The sequence below is a fragment of the Salvelinus namaycush genome, chromosome 15 (assembly GCF_016432855.1).
Source record: "Salvelinus namaycush isolate Seneca chromosome 15, SaNama_1.0, whole genome shotgun sequence".
In the NCBI taxonomy this organism is placed as follows: domain Eukaryota; kingdom Metazoa; phylum Chordata; class Actinopteri; order Salmoniformes; family Salmonidae; genus Salvelinus; species Salvelinus namaycush.
Genome location: NC_052321.1, coordinates 25629556 through 25650216, shown reverse-complemented (window position 1 = coordinate 25650216; position 20661 = coordinate 25629556). Strand labels below are relative to the sequence as shown.

General features: G+C 44.1%; 1 protein-coding gene across 4 annotated transcripts; it reads left to right on the top strand.

The window, feature by feature from the left end:
• The first annotated feature begins 14226 nt into the window (after positions 1–14226).
• On the top strand, positions 14227–20216 carry LOC120060359 (eukaryotic translation initiation factor 5-like). 4 transcript variants are annotated; one of them, XM_039009620.1, is made up of 12 exons: positions 14227–14344; positions 14536–14721; positions 15791–16071; positions 16259–16340; positions 16486–16658; positions 17152–17263; positions 17374–17495; positions 17673–17831; positions 18578–18739; positions 18879–19043; positions 19197–19331; positions 19477–20216. In XM_039009620.1, exons 3-12 carry the CDS (start codon positions 16000–16002, stop codon positions 19573–19575), a joined length of 1281 nt encoding a protein of 426 aa, XP_038865548.1. In that variant the 5' UTR covers positions 14227–14344; positions 14536–14721; positions 15791–15999; the 3' UTR covers positions 19576–20216. The 4 variants fall into 4 exon arrangements, with proteins under 4 accessions (XP_038865548.1, XP_038865550.1, XP_038865549.1 ...); XM_039009622.1 differs by lacking the exon at positions 14536–14721 and having other exon boundaries at positions 14248–14344; XM_039009621.1 differs by lacking the exons at positions 14227–14344; positions 14536–14721 and adding an exon at positions 14983–15299.
• The last annotated feature ends 445 nt before the right edge of the window (positions 20217–20661 follow it).

Below are 20661 nucleotides of genomic sequence, written 5' to 3'. Positions count from 1 at the left end.
GAGATGCTGACTTCCATAAAGCAGATTTCGGATCAACTTTCCCCGGCAACCGCTTCTGCTCCAGTTCATCCGATTCAAGTGCCCCTGGCAGTTAACCCCCTGGCTGAACCTCGTCTGCCGCCTCCCCAACGGTTCTCAGGGGATCCGAGTGTTTGTAAGGGGTTTTTCACCCAATGTTCTCTCTCCTTTGAGCTGCAACCATCGTCGTTTCCCACCGACCGGTCCAAGATAGCATATATCATCACCCTGCTGTCGGAAAAAGCCCTAGCCTGGGCTACTGCTGTGTGGGATGCCCAAAGTCCCTGCTGTGCCAGCTACTCTACCTTTGCTGAAGAATTCAAGCGAGTGTTTCAAGGTCCTACCAACGGCCCTGACTCAGCCAAACAGCTCCTGACTCTCCGCCAAGGTCGGCGCAGCGTGACGGACTATGCCATCCAGTTCCGCACTGTGGCAGCAGCAAGTGGCTGGAACGACGAGGCGCTCACAGTGTGTTTTTTGAAGGGTCTTTCTGACACCATCCAAGATGAACTGGCCACTCGGGAACCACCGGACAACCTCGAGTCCCTGATCAAGTTGGCTTCACGCATAGACCAGCGTCTGAGAGAGAGAGAACTCAACCGTAGACCGCTCACCCTAGCTCCTATCGGTTCCAGCTCCGAGTCTCCACCTTTATCCTCGCTGGCTCCACCAGAACCCATGCAGGTTGGACGCATCTCCCAGGCTGAGAGAGACCGCCGGATGAGGGAGCGATGCTGTCTATATTGCGGCAAACCGGGCCATTTCCGCTCCACGTGTCCCGGGCTCCAGGGAAACGCACTCTCCCGTGCAGGCCTGGGAGGACTGTAACGGGAAACATAACCTCCTCCCATCCATCCAACTCCCGCCTGCTCATTCCAGTTACCCTTTCCTGGGACGACCACGAGTTTTCTCTTCAAGCCTTGGTAGACTCTGGAGCCGCAGGTAACTTCATGGATGGGGTCTGGGCGAAAGAGAATGGCGTTCCTTCTGAACCTCTGAGTGACCCCATAAGGGTTACTACGTTGGATAGAAGCCCTTTGGGATCTGGACTTGTTACTCGTGCCACTACCCCCTTGCGACTTTCAGTTTCCCAACACCAGGAAGTGATGAACTTTCATCTGATCTCCTGTTCCGAGTTCCCTCTCGTCCTTGGTTATCCCTGGCTTCACAGCCATAACCCTCACATCGGCTGGTCTGTGGGCACTATCAAGCAGTGGGGTCCTACGTGCCAAGCCACTTGTATCTTCCCGAGTTCCCCGAGTTCCCCTTCCGAGTCTCTAGAATCCATCGACCTGTCCCGAGTGTTACCATGACCTCAAACTGGTATTTAGCAAACAGAGGGCCACCAAACTACCACCCCATAGACCTTACGATTGCACCATCGACCTGTTTCCGGGGACCTGCCCTCCCAGGGGTCGGATCTTTTCCCTTTCTCCTCCCGAACGAGCTGCTATGGATACCTACATCAAGGACGCTCTGGCAGCAGGCCTCATGCGTCCATCTACCTCGCCGGCGGGAGCAGGGTTTTTCTTTGTGGCCAAGAAAGATGGTGGATTACGACCTTGCATCGACTACCGGGGACTCAATGCCATAACCGTCCGTAACCGCTACCCGCTACCCCTTATGGCCACAGCCTTTGAGCTGCTCCAGGAAGCAGTTGTCTTCACTAAGCTTGACCTGCGGAACGCATACCATCTTGTGCGGATCAAACCCGGGGACGAGTGGAAGACCGCTTTCAACACGCCTACTGGTCACTACGAATACTCGGTGATGCCCTTCGGCCTGACCAACGCTCCGGCTGTGTTCCAAGCGCTCATAAACGATGTGCTTAGGGATATGCTTAACATCTTTGTGTTTGTTTACTTGGATGACATCCTCATCTTTTCGAGCTCCCTTCAAGAACACACTAAGCATGTCAGACAAGTGCTCAAACGCCTCCTAGACAGCCATTTGTACGTTACGCCGGAAAAGTGTGAATTCCATTCCTCTCGAGTACAATTCCTGGGATTTATAGTGGAACCCGGTCGAGTCCAGATGGACCCCAAGAAGGTAGGGGCGGTAGCGGATTGGCCCACCCCCAAGTCCGTTAAGGAAGTTCAGCGTTTCCTGGGCTTCACCAACTTTTACCGCAAGTTCATCAAGAACTTCAGCTCGGTGGCAGCCCCTCTCTCAGCTGTAACCAAGGGTGGCAACACAAGGTTTCTGTGGGGAAGAGAAGCTGAGACGGCCTTCCAAGGACTCAAGCAGCGCATCCTCTCTGCTCCCAACCCTTACACTACCAACGGCGGATGAACCTTTTGTGGTGGAGGTAGACGCATCAGAGGTTGGGGTTGGAGCTGTCCTGTCTCAGAGGGGTGAAGACAAGAAGCTTCATCCTTGCGCCTTCTTCTCTCACCGGCTTACCCCGGCCGAGAGGAATTACGATGTGGGGGATCGTGAACTCCTAGCGGTTAAGATGGCATTGAAGGAATGGAGACACTGGCTCGAGGGGGCTTCTCAACCGTTTCAAGTGCTTACGGACCACAAAAATCTGGAGTATATCCAGCAGGCGAAGCGGTTGAACTCCAGACAAGCTCGATGGTCTCTTTTCTTCAGCCGATTTCAGTTTATCCTCACCTATAGACCCGGGTCGAAGAATCTCAAACCGGACGCCTTGTCACGAATCTACTCTCCTGCCATTCGAGAAGATACTGACATGACTGTCCTTCCGGCCGCTAAGATCGTGGCTCCGATCTCGTGGCAAGTGGAGGATACCGTGAAACAAGCTCAAGCCATCGAACCGGGCCCTGGAGGAGGTCCTGCTAATCGGTTGTTTGTTCCCAAGGCAGCAAGGTCCCAAGTCCTTCTGTGGGGGCACTCCTCTCGCCTCACCTGTCACCCGGGCGTAGGTCGCACCTTGGAGTTCATCCAGCGTAAGTTCTGGTGGCCCACCATAAAAGAAGACGTTGCCACTTTCGTCAAGGCCTGTTCCGTGTGCTGCCAGGGCAAATCTTCTCACCTCCGCCCTCAAGGACTCCTTCACCCTCTATCTATTCCCCACCGACCCTGGTCCCATATCTCGTTGGACTTTATTACTGGCCTTCCTCCGTCCCATGGTAATACTACGATCCTAGTCATCATCGACAGGTTTTCTAAGGCGGCCAGGTTTGTTCCCTTGACCAAATTACCTTCTGCCAAGGAAACAGCTGAGTTGGTGATTAACCATGTGTTCCGAGTCTTTGGGATTCCGCAAGATATGGTTTCCGACAGAGGTCCCCAGTTCGCCTCAAGGTTTTGGAAGGCCTTCTGCCAACTCATAGGGGCCACGGCCAGTTTATCTTCAGGGTACCATCCGGAGTCCAATGGCCAAACTGAGAGGATGAATCAGGAGCTGGAAACCACCCTCAGATGCATGGTTTCCAACAACCCGTCCACATGGTCATCCTTCATTGTTTGGGCCGAGTACGCGCACAACACCTTGTGCTCCTCCTCCACTGGTATATCCCCGCATGAGTGTCAGTTTGGCTATGCGCCTCTATTGTTCCCGGACCAGGAGGCAGAAGTCAGAGTGCCTTCAGCCTCGAGGTTCATCAGACGCTGTCGGCTTACGTGGAAGAAGGCACGTCTTAATCTTCTGCGTTCCTCTCAGCAGTACCAACGACAAGCCAACAGACGTCGCCGTCCCGGTCCTACCCTGTACCCCGGCCAGAGAGTATGGCTCTCAACTAAGAACTTACCACTACGGGTGGAGTCTCGCAAGCTGTCCCAGAGGTTCATCGGTCCCTTTAAGATTGCCAGGAGAGTCAATCCCGTTACTTTTCGCCTGCACTTACCCAGATCCCTTAAGATCAATCCAACATTTCACATTTCTTTATTAAAACCTGTTGTTTTTTCTCCCCTTATCCCGGCAGGCAGACCTCCCCCTCCGCCCCGTGTCATCGGTGGCCAGTCGGCTTATACCGTCCACCGGATACTGGATTCCCGCCGGGTGCAGCGGTCCTGGCAGTATCTGGTGGACTGGGAAGGCTACGGTCCCGAGGAGCGCTCCTGGGTTCCTGCCAAGGACATACTGGACCCTGACCTCATTCGTCAGTTCAGGACCCTCCACCCTGAGAAGGCTGGTAGGAACGTCAGGAGCCGTTCCTAGGAGGGGGATTCTGTCAGGTTTTGGCCAAGACTGTTCGGGTTTTGGTCACTAGATGTCCCCATTGCACCTTTTTGTACCTTTTGTTTTTCTTGCTCTATTATTGTTTGCACCTGTAGGTCATTCCCTTGTTAGTATTTAAACCCTGTGTGTTCCTCAGTTCCTTGCTCAGTGTTTGTAAGTTAGCACCCAGCCCCAGCCCAAGCCTTGTTTTATTCAGATATTTCTCTTGTTGGATTTTCCAGAGGTTCTCTGGTTTAGTTCTTGTGTATTATTTGAGTAGTCTTTTGAGGTTTGTTTTTCCCTGCTGTTTTTTTACCACTTTGTGGAGTTTCTTTTGTATTTTGGAGGATTTCCATTTTGTGCCTCTTGGCTTTATTTTTGGACATTGTGGATTTAGTTTCTTTGCCTGAAGATTTTGTTCTTTAATTAAACCACCATCTCTAGTACTGCTGTGTCTGCCTCATCTTCTGGGTTCTGACGATTATTAGTGACTGTTTCTCGCACCGGGTCCTGACACCTTGCGCATCAGAGTTTGGCTCATCATCTTTGCTTTCTGGAGAACAGCATTGATGCACTATGTAGAGGAGGAAGAGTCACAGGGAGAGAAATGGTTTAGTATAGATTTACAGTGATACACTTTATTATCTCTTTACACATCACTGCTGGTTAAAGTACCTGGATGACATCCAGATGTAGTTTGATAAAGGCCTCCTCTCCAGAGACACACCTCTCTACCTGACACCTCGTTCTGAAGGATCCTCCTCAGTGATGTGGAGGTGTCCTCCTACAATGGGTCAGACAGAGAGACTGAAATACGTAAAATCTTCACAGGAACTTCATGGGTTATTATCAAATAAAATATGTTTAAAAATCAATACATGATAGAAATCTAGCCCTCAAGAAGTGTGCTTGTTTTGAGATGACTTCACATCACCTATAGGTGATTCACCTGCACAGTGGCCAGGAGTTTCTTCTCAGCTTGTGGGATCCAGTCTGTCAGAAGGAGAAGGTCAACTGCATGTATAGCCTCATCCCAGATGTTGGGGTGTCCTAGCAGCTCCTCACTAGAAAAACAACCCAGAAAATGTATGCCATTACTGCTTTAGTATCAGAATCAGTACTACACCATCCCAGCGAGAGTGAATGAGAGAGAGAGAGAGAGAGTGTGCAGGTGGGACAGAGTACCTCAAATATGTGTGTAGTACCCAGTCAAGAACTGTGAAGGCCTCTTTTTTTGTGTTGACATAATGAAGGATCTGCTGTAGACAGTCAAACGTACGCTGATGATAGCAAGCAATCAAATGCTTCAGCAACTGAGCCTCTTTGAGCAGGGGTGCCAACCTCAGAAGCTCCCCCTGCACAGTTATTTGCACCTTTATCAGGTAGCCCTCCAGCTGATTCAGTGTTCCCTGCTGGCAGTTTGGGGAAGTGTTTGTCCACAGACGCTTCAATAAGATGAAAGTACCTCTGGAGCAAGACTTCTGGGTGTGTATCGTCCTTCTTCTGAGCCTCATGGCACATAATCTCTTCTGGTGGCCCCTCCAAATTAGCTTCAAGTCTCTCTTGAGGGACAACATGGTTGACCCTCAAAGCTTCTGCAAGTACACTGAGCAACAACTGTCCCTTCTCCTGACCCCCCTGATTGTCCAACTCCTGATGGTTGTTAAAGCCATTCTCCATGTAGGGATTCCCATACCCCACATTCCCGGTTTGGTCCTCTTCTGTGAATAATACCAATAATGCAATGCATTTGAATGAATACAGTGCTCAAAAAAAATATGCAAAAGACCATTATAACACCATTCATGTATTCTTAGTTTATTCATTATAAATTGAATACTGTTTGTTTTGGTCATGCTATTATTACATTAAAATACATTTATCCCAACAAATGTAGACATATCTTCTTGCTTATGGAACAAACATGACAAATGACAAAAACTCAGACAAACAATAGATAGACCATAATAATAATCTGGACCTCACCATCTGTAGGCAGTGTACTGTTCTTAATCAGAGGACTCACGTCCTCTCTCCCCAATGGCTTACGCTTTCTGCTCATGAAGTTGAATTTCTTCATGGTTTTCTTCTGGGTTGATTGCCTGTCACACTGATTGCCACAAAAGGGACCACTGCTGAACTCAACTGGTCCTTAGTCAGAATCCAAGTAGGTGGATATGATGATGGAATATCTTGAGGGGATGTAGCAAGTACATGTACAGTAGTCCAAATGAGGAATACTGTAAGTCACAGTTTGTCAACCAACCACCAATATCCATACAATTGACCGTTTACCAAACTATATAGAGTGGTGCTGGAGCAGGGAATTCCCCATTTTCTGATTGGAGACACCACAGTCAGTGTTGCTTTCAGTTTCTGTGGCTGCATTGTATTGTCCTGTACACCTATATACCATTACATGTTGAACAATACACTCATTGTGAAGACTTTTTTATGAGAATCCTGTTAATAGACCAACTGATCTGTTAAATGGACTAACTGATGACAGGAAACAATACATTTTAAGGTAAACATGCTGGAGGTTATAGTCTGAACAAATTAGCATTATGCAGCACTTGCCTAACTGGGTGATGGTATGAATCAACTGTTTTGAATTCCCCAAAACTTTCCCAGGTCGGGAACATTTTCAAAGTGTGGGGGAATATTTGGTATATTCCTTAATAACTGCTCTACCTGGTTGTTTCATTCAACGTTTACATAATCAAATTCCTCAACCATGCCTCCTGGAAGGGGCTCTGGATAAACGTGATTGCTAATCCACTCATAACAGGCCCTGACAAGCTGTTGGTCTGGTTTCATAGAAAAAAAATATGAAAAGTACTGTAGGCCTATTTGTGTCTGCCACAGTAGACATATTTATGATTGACTGAGAAATATAATTTATTGAAGTATGAAACCAAAGGCTGTTTGTTTTACAACAGGTAACCAGAGATGTGGGTGGGGCAGTGGGTATGGTCATGCTTGTGTATCAGGATAAAGGGAGTTTTCCCAGGTGAACGCTAAACTTTCCCTTATTGTTGACATGACAATCATGATTATTCAAAGCTGAGATAATGATGACGCAATCATTTTATCAGTACCAAAGAGGAAGAGGCAAAGCCATAGACCACCTTTGTCAGTACTAATCACAAGGGGACATGCTGTTGGGGGGACTGAGCTATACATGTACAGTGACTTCAGAAAGTAATCACACCCCTTGACTTTTTCCACATTTTGTTGTGTTACAGCTTGAATTTAAAATGGATTCAATTGAGATTTGTGTAACTGGCCTACACACAATACCCCATAATGTCAAAGTGGATTAATAATAAATAATAATACCAAAAAAATGAAATGTCTTGAGCCAATAAGTATTCAACCCCTTTGTCATGGCAAGCCTAAATAAGTAAAAGAATGTGCTCATTAAGTCACATAATAAGTTTCATGGACTACTCTGTGTGCAATAATAATGAATGACTACCTCATATCTGTTCCCCACACATACAATTATCTGTAAGGTCCCTCAGTAGAGCAGTGAATTCCAAGCACAGATTCAACTAAAAAGACCAGGCAGGTTTTTCAATGCCTCTCAACAAAGGGCATCTGTTGGTAGATGGGTAAAAATAAAAAAGCAGACATTGAATATCCCTTTGAGCATGGTGAAGTTATTTATTACACTTTGGATGGTGTATCAATACACCCAGTTACTTCAAAGATACAGGCGTCCTTCCTAACTCAGTTGCCGGAGAGGAAGGAAACCGCTCAGGGATTTCACCATGAGGCCAATGATGACTAAAACAGTTACAGAGTTTAATGGCTGTGATAGGAGAAAACTGAGGATGGATCAACAACATTGTGCTAACCCAATTGACAGAGTGAAAAGAAGGAAACCTGTACAGAATAAATATACAGTTGAAGTCAGAAGTTTACATACACTTAGGTTGGAGTCATTAAAACTTGTTTTTTAACCTCTCCACAATTTTCTTGTTAACAAACTATAGTTTTGGCAAGTCGGTTAGGACATCTACTTTGTGCATGACACGTCATGTCATTTTTCCAACAATTGTTTACAGACAGATTATTTCACTTATAATTCACTGTATCACAATTCCAGTGGGTCAGAAGTTTACATACACTAAGTTGACTGTGCATTTAAACAGCTTGGAAAATTCCAGAAAATTATGTCATGGCTTTAGAAGTCTGGTTCATCCTTGGGAGCAATTTCCAAATGCCTGAAGGTACCACGTTCATCTGTACAAACAATAGTACGCAAGTATAAACACCTTTGGAACATGCAGCCTTCATACCGCCCAGGAAGGAGACGCGTTCTGTCTCCTAGAGATGAACGTACTTTGGTGTGAAAAGTGCAAATCAATCCCAGAACAACAGCAAAGGACCTTGTGAAGATGCTGGAGGAAACAGGTACAAAAGTATCTATATCCACAGTAAAACAAGTACTATATCGACATAACCTGAAAGGCCGCTCAGCAAGGAAGAAGCCAGTGCTCCAAAACCGCCATAAAAAAGAGAGACTACGGTTTGCTACTGCACATGGGGACAAAGATCGTACTTTTTGGAGAAATGTCCTCTGGTCTGATGAAACAAAAATAGAACTGTTTGGCCATAATGACCATCGTTATGTTTGGAGGAAAAAGGGGAATGCTTGCAAGCCGAAGAACATCCCAACCGTGAAGCACGGGGGTGGCAGCATCATGTTGTGGGGGTGCTTTGCTGCAGGAGGGACTGGTGTATTTCACAAAATAGATGGCATCATGAGGACGGAAAATTATGTGGATATATTGAAGCAACATCTCAAGACATCAGTCAGGAAGTTAAAGCTTGGTTGCAAATGGGTCTTCCAAATGGACAATGACCCCAAGCATACTTCCAAAGTTGTTGCAAAATGGCTTAAGGACAACAAAGTCAAAGTATTGGAGTGGCCATCACAAAGCCCTGACCTCAATCCTTTAGAGAATTTGTGGGCAGAACTGAAAAAGTGTGTGCGAGCAAGGAGGCCTACAAACCTGACTCAGTTACACCAGTTCTGTCAGGAGGAATGGGCCAAAATTCAACCAACTTATTGTGGAAAGCTTGTGGAAGACTACCCGAAACGTTTGACCCAAGTTAAACAATTTAAAGGCAATGCTACCAAATACTAATTCAGTGTATGTAAACTTCTGACCCACTGGGAATGTGATGAAAGAAATAAAAGCTGAAATAAATCACCCTCTACTTTTATTCTGACATTTCACATTCTTAAAATAAAGTGGTGATCCTAACTGACCTAAAACAGGGAATTCTTACTCGGATTAAATGTCAGGAATTGTAAAAAAAAAATGAGTTTAAATGTATTTGGCTAAGGTGTATGTAAACTTCCGACTTCAACTGTATTCCAGAACATAAACAGGCACTAAAGGAAAACTGCAACAAATATGACAAAGAAATTAGCTTCATGTCCTGAGCTTTGTTTGGGGCAATTCCAACAACACATCACTGACTACCACTCTTCGTATTTTCAAGCATGGTGGTGGCTGTATCATGTTATGGGTATGCTTGTCATTGGCAAGGACTAGGGAGTTTCTTGGGACAAAAAGAAACGTAATAGAGCTAAGGACAGGCAAAATCCTAGAGGAAAACCTGGTTCAGTCTGCTTTCTAACAGACACTGGGAGACAAATTCACCTTTCAGCAAGACAATAACCTGAAACACAAGGCCAAATATACACTGGAATTGCTTACCAAGATGACATTGAATGTTCCTGAATGGCCTAGTTACAGTTTGAAAATCTATGGCAAGACCTGAACATTTTTGTCTAGCAATAATCAACAACCAATTTGACAGACCTTGAAGAATTTTTAAACGAATAATGGGCAAATGTTGCACAATCCAGGTGTGGAAAACTCTTAGAGACTCACAGCTGTAATCGCTACCAAAGGTGATTCTAACATGTATTGACTCAGGGTGTTGAATACTTATCTAATCAAGATATATTAGTGTTATTTTTCATGATTATTTGTTTTTACAAATGTTAGAATTTTTCTTCCACTTGGATATTGAGTATTTTATGTAGATCTTTGACAAGAAATTACAATTAAATTCATTTAAATCTCACTTTGTAACACAACAAAATGTGGAAAAATTCAGGGGGTTTGAATACCTTCTGAAGGCACTATATTTTGGGGTTGGGGGACTGCAGGGGAGTGATATGAGGGAGGGTCCTTCACCAAATACATTTTAATTGAAACTGCATAGAGAAAGTTGTTTTTGTTTGTGTAAACTAATTTCCAGTATTCTCAACATCAGTACTATTCCATTGAATAGTTTAACATGTCTGTTGTGTTTTATTTGCTTGATATGGTCATTGTGTGTAAATAGAGAGAACTCTAGTGAAGGATTAGACAGGGAGGATTAATTACTTCCTCCCTGTCTCTGACGCACACTCCACTACATCAACCCCATCGAAGAAGGATTTGTCCAATGGATGAAAGGGGAGGGCGGGGATAACCAGTTGTGCAGACAGTTCACATTTTGGCTACAGAGGAATTTATCCCGTCAAACATAGGTCTAGCATTGAAAGAGAAGAATGAGGAGGCATTTGCAACATTTCCATGGAAACTTACCCCCACACCAGTGTGTCACCAGTTTTACATTAATGTAAATTAAAGTGTAATTGTGTTTCCAATAGGAGTGTGAAACTAAAAACTTGGGGAGAGCAGAATCAACAACCACTGCATCATCAAAATCAAATCACATTTTATTTGTCACATACACATGTTTAGCAGATGTTATTGCGGGTGTAGCAAAATGCTTGTGTTTCTAGCTCCAACAGTGCAGTGATATCTAACAAGTAATATCTAACAATTTCACAACAATACACACATTACACACAAATCTAAGTAAATTAATGGAATTAAGAATATATAAATATTTGGACGAGCAATGTCAGAGCGGCATAGACCAAGATGGTTGCTTTGTGTAAAGGTGTTAAAATTCACAGTGAGCCATGTAAATGATGGCTGAAAAGTACCAGTGGCCTGGCTTTGGCCCCAGGTGAAAGTAGATCCACCGGAGCCATGGCCCAGTGAGACACGGGTGCTGGCCCGCGTAGATGGAAACAGAAAAGTCTGCCTTTTGGGTAAAACACTGGGGTAAATCCTGTATGGAAATGAGCCATCTGGGAGAATCTCAATAGCATACTCCTCGAGTCCTCTCTCCTTGCCATCTTCTCAAATCCCATTGGATGAGAAAGCCAGAAGTCCATCTCCTCTGACCTTTTCCAATGGGTTTTGAGAAGGAGGCGAGGAGAAAGGACGCAAGAGCCTTTTGTCATTTGGGCAAAAGCTTGTCTTCCAGCCTCTTTTCAGTGACCTAGAAACCAATAAGAGGTCGGTGGTTGAGGAGAAGTCAATTTGTTAGTAGTCGAACGGAAGAGTGTCCTCCCCTCCTTGATAGCCACCTTTCATCGAGGATGGTCATGTGTATCCTACCGGAGTCCTTCGCGGGAGAGTTTTGATATCTGCCACACCCCCTTTGAAGCAGTTGTTTTCTGGAAGGAGAAATAAGCTATTTATCCTTTTATCTATAAAATGTCTTGCACCACTAGCTAAATTTCTTTTATCAATATACACATTTATTTGGGGATTTCACCCCTGTAAATGTAATTTCATACAAGTGGATTTTCATCAACGTTCCTTCTACTCGCCGCCTATCCTCGATTAGGCCTACCTTTGACCTTTTTCAAAAGGAGAGAGAGGAAGGAGGAGAGGACGCAGGAGTTTAGCAAATCCAATTGAGAAAGAGTATGGAGTTGAGATTCTCCCTCTGAGTGGGACCAATGGCGTTGAGGTACAAGCAACTCAGAAAGATGGCGGAAACTGGAGACGGTGATGAACTTCAAACTTATGGTGGTAAAAGCAAGGAAGATTGGACAATGGTCCAAAAGAATAGAAAACGGACCAAATTAGTGCTGGGAAACAAAACAGGTAGTTCTGCGAATGCCCCTTCTTATCTTGTAGGAGTGCGGTTTGTTGAGGAGGGGAGGATTGAGTATAGCCATGGCTATAACACCATGGCTCACATTCATTTCCTCAATTCTTCGCTCTTCAGCTAACACAATTTACAAGCGTCTTAGGTGTCTGTTAGTGGGGAGAGATTATTCGTCCACCTAGATGTTGCGAGTTTGGGGTCTTGTTATTGGTTTTTGTGTTTGCTAAAAGCAAACTACTTTCTGCTCGTGTAGCTAATGCTTCCTTGCTTGGGTAGGATTTGTGTTTGCTAAAAGCCTAGCACTTCTGCTCTGCTTGTGTAGTTTGTGCTTCCTTGCTTGAGTAAGATGGCCAGTGGTAAGAGTAAGCCTAGGGCATGATACTCACAAGTGCTGTCCTGTTTGCCTGGGGTGGAAACACACTCAGTGTCACTGGAAGAGTTCAGACTTAGTTGTTCACTGACTTCTTAGGGAAATTGGGGTTACTGGAGAAGGGCCTCTTTTTTTTAATCAGTGTTAAGGTGGCCTCGGGGCTGCCGGAGACAGGGAGAGAGTGTGTGGGCTACTCTGAAAGGGGGGTTTGGTCGACAGAACTAAGAGCACTGCATATCAATTACCTGGAGCTACTTGCTGTTTTCCTAGCGGTGAGGAGTTTTCTTACAATAACTACTAGTTGGCACTGCAGAGTGCGTCATCAGATGGCACTAGTGATGGGAGACGCCATTTTGATATTCTTAGTTAAGACATACGCAAATGTGTGTATGATAGCACCTTAATCTTTCTACATGGAAACCATGTATTTGATACGATTCTGCTCCAGCCCTTACCATAAGCCCGTCCTCCCCAATTAAGGTGCCACCTATATCCTGTGACACAGGCCTATATTTTCATAAGCGCAAGGTAACTGCAAGAGACAGGTCGGAATGTCTTACTGAAATACGGGACAGATCAAACTTTTTGTTCTACATTAGTGGTGTTTGGTTGCGGGAGACGGGACAGAGGCCAAAACTGCGGATTGTTGCTGCGTTCACATACTAGTCGGAACTAGGAAACTCTGAAATGTCTGACTTGCTAACTGGTTGCAGTTATACACGTGTTGCGATTAATGAATCAGCAAGCTGGACATTTCTTAGTTCCGACTACATGTGAACGTGGCATGCCCCGTACAATAAAATCATAGCGATCCTATTAAATTACTAGTTCCTAATTATATGCATAAAACCATAAAGATCCTATTAAAGATACAATATTCAAATGATTTATTTTAAGCAAACCAGACAAGTTTTCTTGTTTCTTTAATTTACAGATATCCAGGGTCACACCAACATTATTAACAAACAAAGCATGTGTGTTTAGTGAGTCCACCAGATCAGAGGTAGTAGGGATGACCAGGGATTTTGTCTTTAAACGCATGAATTAGACAATTTTCCTGTCCTGCTAAGCATTCAAAATGTACAAAGTAATTTTGTGTGTCAGGGAAAATGTATGGAGTAGAAAGTACATAATTTTCTTTAGGAATGTAGTGGAGTAAAAGTAAAAGTTGTCAAAAGTATAAATATTAAAGTACAGATGCACAAAAATAACGACTTAAGTAGTACCTTAAAGTATTTTTACTCTACACCATTGGAAAGAGTGCAAATAGAAACAATACACAGCGTCGCTTCTTAGACTTGCTTTCAATGAGAATCTATAACACACATCTATATGTGAATTTGGTTGGGTCACCCCCAAAAATGTGGCTTTCAACCCTTAATTATATGTGTAAGACCATGCACCATAATAGGATGTTTGGTGCTGCGTTCAAATTAACTGGGAACTCGGACCTCTCCGACTTCAGTGCGTTCAAGAACACCGGGAACTCTGAACAAAACGAGCAACGACGGGGAAGAATAGTTTTTAACTTTTAACATCCAATTCCGAAATCTAGTTGTCTTGAAAGCACCATAGGAATTCGGCCAAATTATGAAATCACTGATCATTAGGTCGGAGAAGTCGAAGCTCTAGGATGATCCCTGAGTTTCCTACTTGGAATTTAGAGTTGGATGACTGAAACTATTTTCCACAGTCGGAACGCGTTCCCAGTTGTCTTGAACGCACGGTAAATCTGATGTCGGAGATTCCCGAGTTCCATGTTCCCAGTTGTCTTGAACGCGGCAATAGTTTGTAAGTAAAACCCCACAGAAGAAGCAGAAGCATTGAAAAATAACCTTCGAGAGGTAAGCAATTTTAATGTCGACCATCTGACTTGTCTAGCTAGCAATTGTTGTGCTGTCAACATGTTATATTTAGCTAAAGCTAGTTAGGCAACAAAAAAAACAGCTAAAGTTAGCGTGAGAGTATCAACGTGCTAGCTATCCGCATTATCTAGTTAACAAGTTTCTACTGACTGACTTTCGCGTTTCCTTAGGTATCCCCACTCTGAGGGCGTCCAGAATATTTTCACAATAGGGGCAAGAATCTGCTGGATCGTGTCACCTCCGACGTTAACAACACTTATTTTGCCACCACAAGCCTAGCAACACATCACAGCTATTGGCAACCATTCACTGCGCCTCTTGGACGACCAGCGGTGTGTTTATGTCTTACGAAATCGGTGAGTGCATTATGACTATATAACGAGTAAGGTGCTATCGTAAATGTATATTTTAAAATTTAATTATTTGCGTCTTAACTAAGAACATCAAAATGGCGTCTCCCATCACTCGTGCCATCTGATGACGCACTCTGCAGTGCCAACTAGTAGTTTTGGCGCGTTCAAAATAACTGGGAACTCGGACACTTACGAGGTCAAATCATGACGTCCGGGCTCTAGAAAGAGGCCCGAGGTGGAATTCAAATCGATCTTTCCCAGTCGGAGCGCGCGTTTGTTCTCCCGATTTCCCAGTTGTTCCGATCGCGGCATGAATGACGCTTTCAAGATAACTGCGAACTTGGAAACGAGGTCGAATCATGACGTCAATGCTCTTCAGTCGGAACTCTAGAAAGATGCCCGAGATTCCGAGTTGGATGACCCTAAATGATATTTACCAGTCGGAACTCGGTTTTTCTGAGTTGCTAGTTGTTCTGGACGGCCTGAAGTCGGAGATTTCCGAGTTCCCAGTTGTTTTGAATTCTGCATACGCTAGCTTCATCAGTCAGGCTTTCTGGGTGCTAATCTACCCAACTTCGTTTGTAAGTGGTTTGTATATCGAAGTGAAAGAATGTGTCGTTAAATATATTAACTAGTTAACGGTAAAGCAAAATCAATTGGCTGGCTAGCGTAACTAGTTAACAAACCCAATGACATGTGAGATTAACTGCTCTAGTCGTGAAGATGGCTAGCTCCGTAGGTTAGAGTAATTTTTTATGCCGAATTTGATGTCTTCAACTCGTGACTTGACCACCTCGATATGGTAATGCCTGGTCGGGATTGGAGGACAATGAGCTAAATGTCAGACTGCCTTTTCGTCTTGTCTGTAATTGTCAACGGTGATATTTCATAAGAGCCACACTATGGACACATTGGGTAGCTAACAATATACCTATACAGATTGTTATTCAAAGGTCAAGTCATAGAATTATATAGGCTACTTGGGTATTCAATAAAAGCCATTGCCATCTAGGAAGTTATCAGAATCTGTGGCACTAGAGCTGATGTCCATGCCTTTCTCCCTTTCTTTCAGAGCTGTTGTGCAGCTGTTGGAACCTGTGTGGGGGAAACCTAGTCTACAAGCAAGGGGCTTGCGGCCACTTTGGCAAAATATTTTTAATGTCAGAGACGGGGGACGCTTGCAGTCGTTTATGTCATCCTCTGTTTTCCAGACAGAAGATCCCGAAACATCTCCATTCAATATATTTTTTATCTTACTGAAAGTGCTAGTAGCCAGCCAAAATGTCTGTTAATGTCAACCGCAGTGTGGCAGACCAGTTCTATCGCTACAAGATGCCCCGTCTGATTGCTAAGGTGACTATCTGGTATAGTATGATCCTGTAAGAGAAATTACTAACAAATATCAAGAATGTTGAATGACTATCTTTGGCTGTGTTTGTTCTAATTCTTTTCCAGTGAGATGTGCAGGCCTCAATGGTGATCATCTGCAAAATGATTCTACTAATTTATTTGTTTTTTTTGTGGTTGGATTTGTGTCCAGGTTGAGGGCAAAGGAAATGGAATCAAGACTGTCATTGTCAACATGACTGATGTTGCAAAGGCACTGAGTAGGCCTCCAACATGTAAGTTAACCTCCCCACCACAAGTGTTTTCTGAAGTGCTAACATTGACTCGCACCATACATTGATACCTTGATGTGGCTAAATGTTAGTGTGCATTACCATCCATTAGCTTAGGGGATGTTGATTTTGACTCTTATCCTTGCAGATCCGACCAAGTTTTTTGGTTGTGAGCTTGGTGCTCAGACCCAGTTTGATGCAAAGAATGACCGCTTCATCGTAAACGGATCCCATGAAGCAAACAAGTTGCAGGACATGCTAGATGTATTTATCCGGAAATTTGTGCTGTGTCCTGAGTGTGATAACCCTGAAACTGATCTGGTAACTATTTGAGGAACATATTTGTGGTGTACGTTTGGGTAGTAGAGGGGGACAGGAATGAAATGTCGAGCGCATTGATCTGTGGGACTTTGCAATTGTAATTTGACCATTATACCAAAGCCACAGATGGTCAGTTTTCCCGGTAATGTTTTTTTAATCATGTTTTTTTGTTTTTTTTACTCCGCATAGTGTTGTATCAAGGTCCCTCCTGAGGCCTGTAGATATGACACAGCCCTGGTCAGGTTTTTGTATATAGATATATTTGATGTCCTGCCAACCTTGTGCTATATCTGTAATTTTGGGTTCTGCTTGTTCATGCCGCAGCCATTTGGATCTAACTTTGTATGCTACATACCCTGCAGTGAGTGATCAATTGTCTTTTTGTCTTGCAATACAGTTATGGTCTGCTGGGTAAATTATTACTTGTCTTATTGGTGGTATAGTCACTGTCATTAGAGTGAATATGCTCATTTGTTTGACCTTTTCATTGCAGCATATCAATCCTAAGAAACAAACAATCGGTAACTCCTGTAAGGCCTGTGGGTACCGCGGCATGCTAGACACACGACACAAGCTCTGCACATTCATCCTCAAAAACCCACCAGGTAAGCACACAATAAGAATTTGCCCATGATCGATTTGTTTCCTTACTAATCTAAAAGTCAAGTCAGATATGTGGCCTATTGAGTCAAAGCGCCGGTGGCTTTTTCATCAGAAAATGAACCTGGGTCTGTGGAGAAGAAGAAAGATAAGAAGAACCGTAAGAAGGACAAGGAGAATGGCTCTGGCAGCGTTGAGGCTGGGAACCATAACGACATAGATGCCCCTGATGCCGTAGTGAGTATCCTCATTAATGTACGCAAACCATGCCAGGTCTTAATGTTAGCGGTTGAATAGGGGGAACAAACCTCCATCACCCGTCTCCAAGCTATTATTGGTCTGAGGGACTAGTTTGTCAGTATCTCAAGCCTGCCATCTGCAGCATTGACCCAGTGATAATATGTTGTGTATCAGGATGGTGAAGATGATGAGGATTGGGCAGAGGAGACCACGGAGGAGGCACAGAGACGAAGGATGGAGGAGATCAGCTCCCATGCAAAGAACCTGACCCTCAGTGAGGACCTGGAGAAGACCCTGGAGGAGCGGGTCAACATATTCTATAACTTTGTCAAAGTAAGTTGTGCCTGAAACTAATTACAAGGATAATGAAAGTTGGTGATTGATTGTGAAATTCTCTTGGATATGGTGTAGGCAACTTTGGTCCTAGCGTGCCATAAGCACTTCATGTTTTTGATTTAACCAGGCCAGGTGTGTTGCATTTAGTCAGTCACTGAACTAATCAATTAGCTCAGTTGGTCTGGTGTGGGGTGTAGTTGAGACAAGCTCCGGTGGTAAGGGTGTGAACGTTTAAACGAAGTTGGGATCCTTAACGTTAAGAAAAATCCCTAACTTAAAAACAATGTTTTTGTATCCCCCCCACTTAATTGAAATCACAGTGCAGTTATTTTCTGTTATAGGCTATAAAGGCCTGGGAAAGTTGTGTAAAACCAGAGGAAGAGGAACTTTTTAGGATACTTTGGTGAATTTGCAAGACAAGACATTGTGAGATGCACATTACCAAAACATATGAGCATGTTTCTGCTGCCCCTCTCACCCACGCTGGCCTGTCTGCAATCTTTTTCACTAATGATGCAAATGTGTGGTCAGTCTTCTGTCTATTGCGTGTAGAATATTTTTGCAGTGGCAGTTTAAACATTAAGCTAAATTGTCCATTTGTCATGTCCCTAACCTGCGGCACTCCAGGATCAGGGTCTCCTATAGGGTAACAATGAAAGAATCTTTGTGTTGCTAGGCTTCTTGGGGTCTATGTTGAAGACCATGGTGTTAAAAGCGTTCTTGCTTGTGGTTACTTTCTCCAGAAAAAAAGGGAGGACTGCGCTGTTGATGCAGCAGATAAGGAGATCTTGGCGGAGGCAGAGCGTCTGGATGTGATGGCCATGGGACCGCTGATTCTGAGCGAACTACTGTTTGACGAAAACATCCGTGACCAGATCAAGAAATACAAGCGCCATTTCCTTCGCGTGAGTCTTCAAACTCGTATTGTTACGTTTGACCTCTGTCATAACCTCATAACTCAGTGGTAAGGCATTCAAGAGGGGACAGTTGACTAAAACCTTCTCAAATTGATCATGGTTTTGTTACTGCTCCTTATGACTTCAGTTCTGTGTGAATAACAAGAAGGCCCAGAAGTACCTCCTGGGAGGCTTTGAGTGCTTGGTGAAGCTGCACCAAGCCCAGCTGCTGCCCCGTGTGCCTGTCGTGCTCAAAGACCTGTATGATGCTGATCTAGTGGAGGAGGATGTCATACTGTCCTGGGCAGAGAAGGTGTGTGGTTAAACATGTACATTGCTCACACACACTTCAATACATTTGAATGTCCCACTTAGCTTAATTCGTAGCTTCTTGTAAAATAAGTGACGTTTAATTTTCTGTTTGCTCGGTTCTCTAAGTCTCGTTGCTCATGACTGTCTCTTTCAGGTGTCCAAGAAGTATGTCTCTAAGGAACTTGCCAAAGAGATCCATGCGAGGGCGTCTCCTTTCATCAAGTGGCTGAAGGAGGCGGAGGAAGAGAGTGCGGGCAGCGAGGTGGAAGAGGATGATGAAAATGTGGAGGTACTGGTTAGACTATCCCCTGATTTCACAGCTTTCACAGTTTTATACTGTTTGAGTTGGGCTACTAGGATCTGTTTAGTCAAAATTGCAGCTAATGCAAGACCTACTGTAATGTAACAACTCTTATTTTCTCATACTCACTCAGGTTGTGTATGATTCTTCTGCTCGGGAACTGAAAGTGGAGACAGTAAAACTGAACAAGCCTGATGAGGAAGAGGACGACTTCGATATTGATGCAATTTAAACAAGGATGCCATTTTTGAGAAGTTGTAGCTTTGAATCACATTTTCTCATCTTGTCAAATCACCAGCCCTCCTTTCCTTTTCTCACACCCTCACTGCTTCCTGGCATGATTAACATGGCGCTATGCACATTTCCTCTGTAATTTTGAGATGTATCCGATCTGAGATATGGGTGGATTTTGTGGGAATTACTTGACTGGCATGAATTTCTTCCCTTTTTTTGTCATTAAATGTTTTACTGTCCACAACTGTATTTTGTTCCAATTGAATTATTAGATGGTATTCTTGATATTGTCAGATCTGTGGTATGTGTAAACTGTGCCTAACCTCTATGGATGTCACTCAGTACTCCACATACTTGTGGTATTCCCCCTCTTGACAAGTCAGCAGTGCCGTCGCAGCATACTTTTGAATTGATACAGCTTTTTGGAATATTGAGAGCACAGAAAACAACACTGAAATATATGATGCTCATCAGGGTGACTCAACCCCCCCCTGATTAGTATTCAGTATATTGCATCAGTATCTATTATTATAGGCCTACTTCACTTGGATGAGGAAAATATACACTGAACAAAAATATAAACGCAACATGTAAAGCGTTGGTTTCATGAGCTGAAATAAAATATCCCTTACATTTTCATACTCCTGGAAAGCTTATTTCTTTGTTAGTGAGCATTACTCCTTTTCCAAGATAATTCATCCACCTGACCGGTGGCATATCAAGAAGCTGATTAAACGGCATGGTCATTATACGGGTGTGCCTTGTGCTGAGGACCATTAAAAGGCCACACTAAAATGTGCAGCTTTGTCACAACACAATGCCACAGATGTCTCATGTTTTGAGGGAGCGTGCAATTGGCATTCTGAATGCAGGAATGTCCCCCAGAGCTGTTGCCAGAGAACGTAATATTAATTTCTCTACCATAAACTGCCTCCAATTTAGTTTTAGAGAATCTGGCAGTACATCCAACCTGCCTCAACCGCAGATAATGTGTACGGCGTTGTGTGGCGGAGCGGTTTGCTGACGTCAGTGTTGGGAAGAGTACCCCATTGTGGGGTTATGGTATGGGCAGGCAGGCATAAGC